At 37.5% G+C, this 13619-nt stretch overlaps 1 protein-coding gene across 5 annotated transcripts in view; it reads right to left on the bottom strand.

Annotated features, from left to right (window-relative positions):
* The window catches only part of kalrna (kalirin RhoGEF kinase a), a 196654-nt gene that overhangs the window by 11513 nt on the left and 171522 nt on the right, over positions 1–13619 (bottom strand). For 3 of the 5 annotated variants that reach the window (XM_054787409.1, XM_054787410.1, XM_054787411.1), the window contains 5 exons: positions 12061–12232; positions 11772–11983; positions 10640–10923; positions 4340–4505; positions 2173–2238 (listed from right to left, as the gene is read on the bottom strand). In XM_054787409.1, coding sequence (XP_054643384.1) covers positions 2173–2238; positions 4340–4505; positions 10640–10923; positions 11772–11983; positions 12061–12232 — 900 coding nt within the window. The other 2 variants (XM_054787412.1, XM_054787413.1) reach the window with 2 other exon arrangements.

The raw sequence follows: 13619 nt of genomic DNA, 5'->3' as shown, positions 1-13619 counted from the left end.
AGTGATGGTCTGGGGAGGCATATCCCTGGAAGGACGCACAGACCTCTACAGGTTAGATAACGGCACCCTGACTGCTATTAGGTATCGGGATGAAATCCTTGGACCCATTGTCAGAACCTACGCTGGTGCAGTGGGACCTGGGTTCCTCCTGGTCCACGACAATGCCCGACCTCATGTGGCTAGTGTATGCAGGTAGTTCCTTGAGGATGAAGGAATTGATACCATTGACTGGCCCCCACGTTCACCTGACCTAAACCCAATAGAACACCTGTGGGACATTATGTTTAGGTCCATCCGGCGCCGCCAGGTTGCTCCTCAGACTGTCCAGGAGCTCATTGATGCCCTGGTCCAGATCTGGGAGGAGATCCCCCAGGACACCATCCGTAGTGTCATTAGGAGCATGCCCCGACGTTGTCAGGCATGCGTACAAGCACGTGGGGGCCACACAAACTACTGAGAATCATTTTGAGTTGCTACAATGACATTTTAGCCAAATGGACCAGTGTGCTGCATCATTTTTTCACTTTCATTTTTGGGGTGTCTTTGATTTCCCCCTCTATAGGGTGATCATTTTCATTTCTATCAAATGATGTGGCATCATTTTGTTACTAATACATCACCCACTTATTATCAGCAAAGATATTCAAGATATCATTTCCCCCCAGTTTAGATCTGATGTGTTTTCCAAGTGTTCCTTTCATTTTTTTAAGCAGTATATTTTCAAAAGTTGGAATATTAACAGAAAAAACAAGACAAAATGAAGTAGGAATTTTTGTTAAATTAAGTTGGGGGAAAAAGTTTGAATATTATGGGAATAAAGTCAAATTATTATCAGAAGAAAATTTACAAAGAAGAAAGTTGAAATATTTGGAACAATCCCCCCCCCCAAAAAAGAGGAAAAATTAGGAAAAACATTGAAAAAAAAAGTTGAAATTTTACGAGAATAAACTTGTAATATTATGAGGACAAATAATATAATTTTTGTAGCATAGAGTTGAAATATTAAAACAAAGTTGTAATAATATGAGAAACAAACAAGACAAAATAAAGTTCACATTTTTGGAAAATTAGGTTGGGGAAAAGGTTTGAATATTATGGGAATAAAGTCAAAATATTACCAGAAGAAAATTTACAAAGAATACTGAAGAAGAAAGTTGAAATATTTGAATAATTAAAAAAAAACAGGAAAAATGGAGAAAAAAAATGGAAAAAAAGTTGAAATTTTACGAGCATAAACTCGTAATATTAGGACAAATAATGCCATTTAAGTAGCATAGACTTGAAATATTAAAACAAAAGTCGTAATATAATGAGAAACAAACAAGACAGAAAGTTCTCATTTTTGGAAAATGTGGTCTGGGAAAAGTTATGTTATGCAAATAAGCCTAAAATATGATGTAAATGAAGTCATCATATTACCAGAAAATAAAATTACGAAGCTAATTGAAGAAAAAAGTTGAAATATTTAGAACATTAAAACAAAAACAGTATATATGGAAAAAACAAAAACAAAAAAAAGGTTGAAATTTTTACAACAATAAACTTATAAAATAGTAAACTTGAAAAAAAAAGATCATTTCAATAGCACAGAGTTGAAATATGAAAACAAAAAAAATAATAATTAAGTCATTATGAGAAGCAAACGAGACAAAATAAAGTCCAAATTTTTGGAAAATTAGGTTGGGGAAAAGTGATTATATTATTGGAATAAACTGAAAATATTACCAGAAAAAAATTTACAAAGAATATTGAAGAAGAAAGTTAAAATATTTCGAACATTAAAAAAAAACAAAAAAACCCCCAGGAAAAACAAAGAAAAAAAAGGTGAAATGTTATGAGAATAAACTAGCAATATTTTGAGGAAAAATGTCATTTTAGTAGCATAGAGTTGAAATCTTAAAACAAAAACGTGTTATTTTGAAGGGCTGAGAAGCTGGAAATATATCAGTCCACGATTTTATAAGCACTAGAAATGTAGCATTTTGTGCTCATACAGGATTTCAACACCACGGTCTTCATCTTTATGATGCTGGACGTGGACTAACACGCTCATAAAATAGACACAAATGCAAAAAATGTCAATTTTATCAAAGAAAATGAACAAAAAAAACCCAATAGAACAATCTCTACAAGACTCTACTTAAAAATGAAAAAGGTTGTATATTTTCATACCTCCATTCCTGTCTTTGGATCAAGCTCATCGTCACAGTCCGATTCATCAGAAGTGTGAACTTCCTGCTGGGAAAAAAATGACCGGAAAAGACAAAGAAGTAGAAAGTGGAAGAAAAGAGAATTATGGAATAGTGGGAATGAGTGGTAGATGTACAGAAATATATGCAGTGGTGTGAAAAAGTATCCCCCCCCCCCCCCTTTTCAATATAACTTAACTAAGATTGAAATATCATTGTGAAAGCTAAAACTTTGGGACTCCAGCCAACCACAGTGAGAGTCATTATCTACAAATGGCCAAAACATGGAAGAGTGGTGAACCTTCCCAGGATTAGCCGGCCGACCAAAATGACCCCAAGAGCGCAGCCACGACTCATCCAAGGGGTCACAAAAGACCCCACAACAACATCCAAAGAACAGCAGGCCTCACTTACCTCAGTTAAGGTCAGTGTTCATGACTCCACCATAAGAAAGACACTGGGCAAAAATGACCTGCATGGCAGAGTTCTAAGACCAAAACCACTGCTGAACAAAAACAACATTAAGGCTCGTCTCCATTTAGCCAGAAAACATCTTGATGATCCCTAACACCTTTGGGAAAATACTCAAAAGTTGAACTTTTTGGAAGGTGTGCATCCCATTACATCTGGCATTTCAAAAAAAGAACACCAGAGCAACAGAAAAATTTCAATGTCCGGCCAGCTTGGTGACCTCAGGCTGAAAGCAACTTGGGTTCTGCAGCAGGACAATGATCCAAAACACACCAGCAAGTCCACCTCTGAATGGATGAACACTTTGGAGCGGCCTAGTCCAAGTCCTGACCTGAATCCTATTGAGATGCTGTGGCATGACCTTAAAAAGGCGCTTCATGCTGGAAAGGCCTCCAATGTGGCTGAATGACAACAATTCTGCAAAATTCCTCCCCAGCGCTGTAAGAGACTCATTGCAAGTTATCACAAACACTTGATTGCAGTTGTTGCTGCTAAGGGGGGCCCAACCACTTATTAGCTTTAGGGGGCAATCACTTTTTCACACAGCGACATGTAGCTTTGGATGTTTTTCTCCCTTGATAATAAAAAGTTTCATTTAAAAAGTGCATAAAGTGTTGAGGTGTGTTGTCATTGTCTAATATTGACATGTGTTTGCTGATCTGAAACATTTAAGTGTGACAAACATGCAAAGAAATGAGGAAGGGGGCAAACACTTCTTCACACCACTGTGTATGCAGCACAGATGAAGCAAGGATGAAAGTGGCAACGTGCACAACTGATTTGAAAAAGTGTAGTGAGGTAAATGCATGAACAGGAGTACAACAGTAAAATAATACTTTTAGCCTCAGCTTCCTTCAAAACTCACCTTTTTACCTGCAAGACTTTTTTTATGTTATTTTTTTTTAAAAAGGGACATATTCAAATTATTGCATGTTCAGCTTCACACCTACACAAAACACTAATTTCGGGTTAGTCTCATAACAAAATAAAACAAGTCTATCTCTACTAGCCGTGCACTGTGATAAACTATATATATATATAAAAAAAACAAACAAATATAACTTCATTTTTCACAAATCAGCGCATCCAAAGGTTTGGGAATAAAACATATTGAAAATATTTACAAATAAATTCAAATGAAAACAACTGGGATTTTTCAGTGGTTCTCAACTGTCGGCCATCTTTGTAGTTCTGCTCGTATCTACAGTATATCGCATAAGTTAAATGTGTAGTACTGTATACTGTGTGTACTATGTTATAGTTAACAGAAAAAGTGATAGTTGGTCTTTAACTATTTATCGTTGCACGGAACGAATGCAGCACAGCTTTTATGAACACCTGCTGATCAGATACACTAGACTGGAAATCTAGCTTGCGCCGTCTCTTTAGCTAGCTAAACAAGCAACATATTTTCCGTGGCTTGTCCAAACGGGCGTCAATGCCACAAAGAGAAGAAAAGGCGACCAGCCGCACTCATAATTTCCATTCATGATCGCCAAGTTATCCTCATGCTAATGCTAATTCCCTGTCGTTGATGGTTGAGAACCACAGAAGCTACGCTGTCGTCATAGGTGCGCACGCACACACACACAAGAAAAACACATGCGTGCACACGTGTTAAGCTAAAGTGTTGGGGAACAGGCACGCATGGGTCGTCAGCAGGAGGCGCCGTTACTCACTTTGCCCTTCGCCCTAGCGACAGGGGAGGCGAGGACGGCGGGGGTCGCGCTTTCTTTTGCCTTACGCAGCAGGAGGCCGTTTTCCTGACCTCTGAGGCCCAAGGCCGACGCCTCCTTGGCTTCGGCGCGCTTCCTGGCACGCAGCGTGTTCCACGACAGGGACTTCCTGTGCGGTACACCAACAACAAATATCAACGGAGGAGATGCAGAAAACGCCATGAGCGCTCGTTTCCGGCTGCAGAAGAAACATTTACGTTGAAAATAAGCCAAAGTACAATACATGCCTACGAGTTAGCATAGCATAGCACAATATTTGTTTAAATAGCAGCTCAGGCATCATATTTATGTTTATGATCATTTATGTTGTATGGCAGAGTATTAGGGCCACATGGGGAAAAAAAAGGAGATTTTGAGGATAAAATCGTAAATTTACGAGAACAAAGCCGTAAATTTACAAGAATAAAGTCGTAATATCACAAGAATAAAGTTGTTCATCTATGAGAATAAAGACGTAAATTTACGAGAATGAATGTCAATTTGAGAAAAATAGAATCAAGAATGAAGTCGTAAATTGACGAGAATAAAGTTGTACATTTGAGAAAAAAGTTGTAAAGTGGCAGTACAAATCTGTCAATTTATGAGAAAATGTCAAACATTTACAATAATAAAGTCGTAAATTTGCATGAAAAAAAGTCGGAAACTGATGAGAATAAAGTCATAAATTTACGAGAATAAAGATGTAAATCTACAAGAACAAAGTCGAAAATTTATGAGAATAAAGTTGTAACTCTACGAGAATAAATTCCGGAATTTACGAGGAAAAAAACCTCCAAAATTGATGAGAATAAAGTCATGAATTTCAAGAAAAAAAGTCATAATATTAAGAGACTAAAATTGTAAATCTAGAAAATCTAGCAAAAAGTTGTGAATTTACGAGATAAAAGTTGTACACTTATGAAAAAAAGTCGCAAATTTACGAGAATAAAGTTGGGAATCTATGAGAAAGTCGCAAATTTACGAGAATAAAGCTGTAAATCTACGAGAATAACGTTGTAAATTTACGAGAAAACATTTCCTAAATTTACGAAAATACAGTCGTAAATTTGCACAAAAAAAAGTCAAACAAGTCGTAATCTTATGAGGATAAATTTGTCAATTTATGAGAAAAAAAGTGGTAGATTTAACAGGGAAAAAGTTGTAATATTACGGGATTAAAGTTTTACATTTCCGAGAATAAATGTCACTTTATGAAAATAAAGTTGTAAATTTATGTGAATAAACTGTAAATTCACGAGAATAAAGTTTTGAATTAGTCGTAAATTTAGGAGAATAATCTTTCTTCTCCTAAATTTACAAACATTTTGCCGTAAATGTACGACATTTTTTCTCGTCAAAAAATGGCTACTTTTTTCTCGTAAATTTACAACTTTATTCTTGTGAATGTGCAACTTTTTTTTCCTCATTAAAAATGTACAACTTCTTTTCTTGAAAATGTACAACTTTATTCTCGTAAATTTGGCTTTTTTTCCTGCGTGGCTGTCATACAAACAAGTGAAAGCACGCTAAGCATGGTTAGCGTGCTTTGCTAAACAGCTGGAAATAAACTTGCAGACAAAAAGGTGTCTACCAATTATTACAACTGACAAAAATCAATTAAAAAAATGGAAATACATGTTTAAAAAAAATATATATATATATATATATATATAAAATCCCTTGTTGTTGTTGACACAAATAAAGTTTTTCATTGAGGAAGGAGAGAATAGTGTCAACTTTTTTCTTCTTTCCCATAAGCCCACAAGATGACGGACATTTCCAGCACAAAGACATGTTTCACGACATTTCCAATCACGTGTTTTCATCTGCGGTGGCTCCAACATGCGCCATGCTGGGATGCACTTTTTTTCTTGAAAAATACAGGATATGCTGTAACGCAGGGGTGTCCAAAGTACGGCCCGGGGGGCATTTGCGGCCTGCGGCAGTGATTTTAATCGGCCGCCGCAGTCTAAAAATGTAATTTAACAAGAAAACTTGAAAAAAAAACAAAAAAACAGCAGGAGCAAAAATCAATCAAAAGTCAAAATATTAAGAGAAGAGCTGGAATCTAGCAAGGAAAAAAAGTCATAATTTCACAAGAATAAAGTCATAGTGCTGTATGAGGAAAATGTCATTTTAGCAGCATGAAGTTGAAATATTTTATTTTTTTAAGTCAAAAACAATAAAGTTTCAATTTTTGGAAACTTAGATTGGGGGAAAATGTATTACATGGGAATAAAGTCAAAATATCAGGAGAAAAGAAGTTGAAATATTTGGAAAATTATATATTAAAAAAAAGAAAATCTACAGCAGAAATTTTACCAGGATAAAGTCAAAATATTACGATGAAAAAAATCAATTTCGAATTTTAAAAAAATATGAGAATAAACTTGTAAAATGAGGAAAAATATAATTTCAATAAATGTTGAAATAAAGAAAAAATAAATTATTTTTTAAAAAGATATAAAGTTATAGTTGCGAGAAGAAAATTTACAAGAGGACAGCTGAAATGAAACAGTTGGAAAATTTTTAAAATCAGCCAAAATGGACAACAACGCTGTAATTTTACGGGAATAAAGTCAAAATATTTTACAAGAATAAACTGGTGTTATTATGGAAAAAGGTCATTTTTAGTCGCATTTCACCTCCATTACAAAGGTGAAATGCAGTTTTTTGTTGAGCTACATATACTGTAGCCTCTTAGCATAGCTCCATGTGTTGGTTTACTGAATATCAAAGTGGCCCTTGCATCCTTTCATTTTTCAGGATGTGGCCCTTGCTGGAAAAAGTTTGGACACCCTTGCAGTCACGTCTTACAAAATATGCGGCTCTCGCTGGGAAAAACCTTTGGACACCCCTGATCTAAACTTTGAACTTCTGACACAAGTTTGGAGACACAGTATATTCATATCGTCACACACTTTCTCATAGAAAGTTTGGAGGTACTTTTTCGTCCTAGAAAAAGCTGCTTGTTGATTAAACATGTGTGGAGGTTCAAACCGTTCATGTTAGTACAACTTATGGGTAAAATAGATAAAAAAATAAATCACAACGGCAACAAAAGAGAAATGAATTCAATATAAAAAGGTGTGTTTTGCAGTCAGTGTGTCATGTCAAATGTTTTAGGTGGAAATAAACAAAATCAAAAAATAAGACTCTCATAGTCTCGTTACAAACTGTTAAGGCAGAACAAACTTTGCCCGTCACGTCGAGTTGCTACAACAGGCTGCCCTCCCCCCCAAAGATTATTGAAAAAGAAACTTGGAATATTTGGAAGATTAAAAAAAAAAAAAAAAAAAAAAGACGTCATTGTCAAATACAACCAATAGAATAAGAATAAAGACAATATATTTTAGCAGCACAGAGTTGAAATATTCCAACAAAAACATGTTCCAAAAAAAAATATATTATATAATATTATAAGAAACAAAGCAAGACAAAATAAAGTAACATTTTTTGGAAAATTAGGTTGTCGAAAAGTTACATTATGGCTATAGAGTCCAAATATTAATAGAAAAAAAAGTCATTCAAATGAGGAAACAAAAGTAGAAATTTCACAACAATAAACTGGTATTGTCATTATAGTCGCACAGAGTTGTAAATATTAAAGCAAAAAATATGTTTTTAAAAGTCGTAATATTATGAGAAACAAACAAGCAAAATAAAGTTCTAATATTAGAATATTATGGGAATAAAGTCAATATATTAATGGGAATAACGTCATAATACAGTCAAACCTGTCTATAGCGGCCGCTGAAGGGAAACGGCAAAAGTAGCCGCTATAGACAGGTTGGCGGCCATGTTGAATTTGTGCGTGCACATATTAACATGTTCACAAAAATTTAAAATTTAGTGTTTAAAAATTGAATCAAAGAAGGTAATAAAATTATAAAAATATGAGTAGCGGATAAATATTTTTTTTAATTAATTTCCGTGTTTGATTTTTTTTTTTAAAACACGATTTTAAAAGCATGAAATACAAATTTTAGTGAACGAGCCTGAGGAATGGGATCTAACAGGATACGTGTGAAGCAGTCATGAATGGGTGTGTGCGTGAACAATTGAGTGCAGAGAAGTGCGAAGATCATCGTAACAATACCATCGCTCCTTTCTTATTGGTTGAGCTTCTAATCTCTAATTAGTCGGCAATTAAGTGATATTTTAGATGTTTTATTCAGGTGTTTTGGCCATTTTAGAATCTATTCACGGCATTGCAAAGTGTGAAGATTACCGTTTTGGCCGTCACTGAATCTTTTCAGGGCGGCATTGCAAAGTAAGAAGACGGCTTTTTTATGTCGAACTAGGACTCAGTAATTAAAGTCTACACACGACGGCTTCATTGCTTAAAAAACGAAACTTTTTCGTGCATGAAGCTTCTGCTTGAGTCGGTATTTTGGTCGCTATATGTGGTCAGATATTGACCAAGGGATACAAAATGGGTGGCCTCTGGCCGCGTTAGACAGGTGACCGCTATACACAGGGTCTATAAACACGTAAATTTTCAGCGGGGGATTTTTCAGTGGCCGATATAGGCAGGTGGCCGTTCTATAAAGGTGGCCGCTAAGACAGGTTTGACTGTATTACCAAAAAAAGGTCATCAAATGAGGAAAAAAAAAAAATTTTAAGAAGAAACTTGTAAAATGAGGAAAAATCATGTCATTTTAGCAGCATAGAGTTGAAATATTAAAACAAAAATTGGATTTTATTATGATAATATTATGAGAACATTTAAAAAGCAGCAAAAATGGGGAAAATATAAAACTAAAAATATGACAAAAAAGTACATTTAAGACAATAAACTGGTAATATTATGAGAAAAAAAAACAAGACAAAGTCAAGTTAAAAGTCTTGGAAAATTTGGTTGGGAAAATGGTATAATATTATGGGAATAAAGGCCAAAAAAGTATAGAAATGAAATTACAAAGATTATTAAAGAAGAAAGTTTAAACATTCAGAAAAGTCAAAATAGGAAAACAAAAAAACAACAAAAAAAGCTGAAATTTTATGAAATGTCATTTTTGCAGCACAGAGCTGAAATATTAAAACAAAAATCTGTATTTTTTTAAAGTCCTAATATGAGAAGTCATAAGTTGTAATTTTTGGAAAATTAGGTTGGGGGAAATTTGGAATATGGGAATAAAGTCATAATATTATGTAATATTATGAGAAAAAAAGTAATCAAATGAGAAAATAAATTAAACTTGGACTATGAGGAAAAATGTCATTGTAGTAGCATAGAGTTGAAATATTAAAACCAAAACCTATTTTTTTAAAGTCATAATATGACAGAGAAATAAATTTAAAACAAAAAAAAAAAAAACAGTAAAAATGGGGGGAACCCCCCCGCCCAAAAAGCTGAAATTTTGTGAGAATTAGCTTGTAATATTATGAGGAAAAATAATGTAATTTTAGTGGCACAGAGTTGAAATATTAACAAACAAGATTAGGTTGGGGAAACTTTATAATATTACAGGAATAAAGTCCAAATATTCTAGAAATAAAGTTATCATAATACCAGAAGAAAATGTGCAAAGATTACTGAAGGAGAAAGTTGAAATATTCGGAACCCCCCCCACAATAAAATGTGAAAAAGAGCCAAGATTGAAGTTGTGTTTGCTCTTGTAGTTTATTTACAAGTTGTTAAAAACTACAAAGTGTCGCGGAAATAAAGAAACTTTGCCCGTTGCGTCGCTACCACATGCTGCCCCCCCCCCCGCCCCCCCGCCCCAAACAAACAAATGATCGTCCATATTTAAAATCCACGTGAAATGAGGCTCTAACAAAAAGGTAATATTGCACAGCTTGACTTTGTCTTTAAAATAGTGCAAAAGGAGCTTCTTTTCTCCACTTTTGTACAGTGAACTGCTAACATAAACAAGAAAAATCAACATCGTCCAATCAAAAGGATCCAGAAGCCGACGAGAGAGAACAAAAAGAAGGATGATTGCCACAGACAACAACAACAATCTCCACAGCGGAGAAGCAGGCCTGCTTTTTCTTTCCAACAGGAACAGAAAACAAAAACAAAAACAAAAAAAGTCAAGAAAAAGCAAAGTGTTAGAACTGAAATAAGTCCGGTTTTATAGCTCCACATTCTAGAGGATTCTATGCAGTCTACTTCTGCACACCTCAAGGCTCAGAAAACAACATGGCTGACACCCCCGTGACAGTTTCATGACCAGAGACACGCCTCCTGCAAGGGAGGTCCGGCACGGGGCGGAGCTTGATGAGGCGGGTCCGAGTGCCGCGACCGGCGGGACTTACTTGATGCTGCTGGCGTCGGCCACCGCCGCCGAGAAGGACGTGGCGGAGGAGGAGTCTTTTAAAGGCTTTGGGGGCGGGCCCAGGACGTGACCCGGCACCCAGCCCTCGGCGGCGGGCGACCGGCTGTCGGCGGGCCGGTAGACCAGGTACATGTTCTGCTGGTTGGCGGCCAGGACCTGCACCGTCTCACCCTGGCTCACGCAGATCTCGTTCTCCTTCAGTGCCGAGTAGTCCCGAGTGACGCGCATGCTGGACGAGACGCCGTTGCAGCCGCCGTCGCTCTCCTGAGGAAGGATGGTGGCGAGGAAGAGCAGGAGGGGGACAATTAAGGACAAGGTTAGGGTGTATCTACGAGGGCTGTGACGCCGTTACAGACTCTGTCCTGAAGGGGGCGCCGGGAGGCAGGGGTGGAGGAAGAGGAGGAGGAAGAAAAGCAACAAGAGTCAGTCATCTTTTCCCCCATGAACACAAACGCTCCAGTGTATCCCTATAGTCGCCGGGTGCGCGGCATGCCAAAAAAAAAGAAAAAAAAAGGCCATGATCTCATCCTACAAAACATTTACCGGTTGTGGCCGTAGACAACCTCCTGATGTAGCTTTTATTAAACGCACAAGACGGCCGTAGCTGCAAAGTATGATGAGTGGTGGTCAGCAGCTTCATCCAGCTCTGCATGCGTTTTAAAATGTTGTTGTGGGTGGCGTTACCTTCCGCAAATGCTTCAATAACGTCCAGTTAACGTCAAGTTAGCCACAGTGTCTCCCGCAGTTGCCGGGTGCATGGTCTGCAAAAGTAAATAACCGCTGGGGTGTCTTGGCATTTTAAAAAAATATCCATTTCTCGGCTGTAGGCAACCTCCGATTGTAGCTTTTAGTAAAATATGATCGGGCAGCTTCATCTAGCTCTGCATGCGCTTTAAAATGTCGGCTGTGGGTGTGAAAGTTGTACAATGTCGGCGTGGAAGTGGAGCGTGTTGCACGTGTCGTACTGTGGTTTATGACCCCGTTACGACATTGGTTCTGTCGCTGCTGTGTTGTACAATACAGCGGTACCAGTGTCAGCTGGGCTCAGCCCAGTTTGGGGGGTGGGTCAGTCTCGCGCTTTTGGAAAGGAGAAGCGCGAAGAAACAACTCACCCTGGAGTCAAAGCACGACGTGCCGCCATTGGAGGTGGATGTGGTCATCTGGCCCCGCCCCTTCTCGCCCTCCTTCTCGCCCGGGCCGACCACCGACGACGGCCGACTGTGGGAGGACGCGGCTGAGCGGTTGCTGGCGGTCGAGCGCTTTCTGGTCAGCGAGACGCTCGCCCCGCCCCGCTCCCTCTGGTACTCAATGGGAGACTGCAGTGCTGCGTTCAAGGACACCGCACGGTGACGTAGCGACAGCATACAATGATGAGTTCAAAGCCAAAGGACAGTCACTCACCTGACAGGAAGTTGCTTTGGGCATCCAGTAGGTCCTGAATGTGTCCGATCCAGATCTGCTTGATGTCCACGTTGGCGGCCTGCAGGGTGAAACGCTCCGACGAGCCGCGACACGACAAGATGAACTTACACGGGTCGTTGTCCACGCTCTCCTCCAGCCCCAGGTAGGACACCTGCAGACGACCACACCGCATGACAGCATGTTCACAAACACGGACAAACTCTGCCGTCATTTTACAAGGATGACCACGGAGTTAGGGACGGATTAGGGACACATTAGGAAAAAAAAAGATCTGAGAATTCCACAACAAAGCTGTCAATCTACGAGAATAAAGTTGTTCATGTACAAGAAAAAAGTCGTAAATTTCAGAGAACATGTCATAAATTTACGAGAATAAAGTCTTAATATTGCGACAATAAAGTCGTACATTTATGAAAAAAAGGTTGTCTTATTATGAGAATAAAGCCGTAAAGTTCAAGAATAAAGTTGTAAATTTACAAGTTTGTGTCATAAAATCAAAAAACAGTTTTAATAGTACGAGAATAAAGCCGTAAATTTACGAGAAGTCATAAATTAATGAGAATAAAGTCGTAATATTATGAGAATAAAGCCGTAGATTTATGAGAATAAAATTGTAATATGAGAAAAAAGTCCAAAATTGACAAGAATAAAGTTGTAAATTTACAAGAAGTCATAAATTAATGAGAATAAAGTTGTTAATCTACTAGAATAAAGCCGTATATTTTTGTCAAATCTATGAGAAAATAGTCTTAATAGTACAAGAATAAAGTCGTAAATTTCCTACAAAAAAAGTCATAAATTTACGAGAATAAAATCGCAATAATGTGAGAATAAAGTCGTAAACGTACGAGTTTTTCTCGTAAATCCATGAGACAATACTCATAATATAAGGTTGTAAATTTAAGAGAAAATACTTTGAATATTACGAAAATCAAGTCTCAAATTTACAACTTTGCGTGATTTGCTCACCTGCACAGCAGGGGTAACCTTGCCTCACTGGAGCGTTTTTTTTTTGTGTGTGTTTTTTTTTTTAATTATCGGTTTTCTGAGCTAAAGTGGCGTGAAAAAGTGTTTTCCCTCTTACTTATTTCTTGCATGTTTGTCAGACTTAAATGTTTCAGATCAAACACATGTGTTGTCATTAACTAATATTTTAACTGTTATGTCTAACTGTTTTTAAATGAAACTTTTTATTAAGGGAGAAAAAATCCAAAGCTCCATGTCGCTGTGTGAAAAAGTGGTTGCCCCTTAAAGCTAATAAGTGGTTGGGCTCCCCTTAGCAGCAACAACTGCAATCAAGCATTTGTGATGACTCTCTTACAGCACTGTGGAGGAATTTTGCAGAATTGTTGTCATTCAGCCACATTGGAGGCTTTTCCAGAATGAAGCGCCTTTTTAAGGTCATGCCACAGCATCTCAATAGGATTCAGGTCAGGACTTGGACTAGGCCGCTCCAAAGTGTTCAGCAATTTTTGCCCACCACTGTAACTTCTGAGCATTTCTTTACAAAATATCAAAGTTGCATCTCTTCCTTCTTG

The sequence above is a fragment of the Dunckerocampus dactyliophorus genome, chromosome 9 (genome assembly GCF_027744805.1).
Source record: "Dunckerocampus dactyliophorus isolate RoL2022-P2 chromosome 9, RoL_Ddac_1.1, whole genome shotgun sequence".
Lineage (NCBI taxonomy): Eukaryota > Metazoa > Chordata > Actinopteri > Syngnathiformes > Syngnathidae > Dunckerocampus > Dunckerocampus dactyliophorus.
This window is presented reverse-complemented; position numbering and strand designations above follow the sequence as displayed.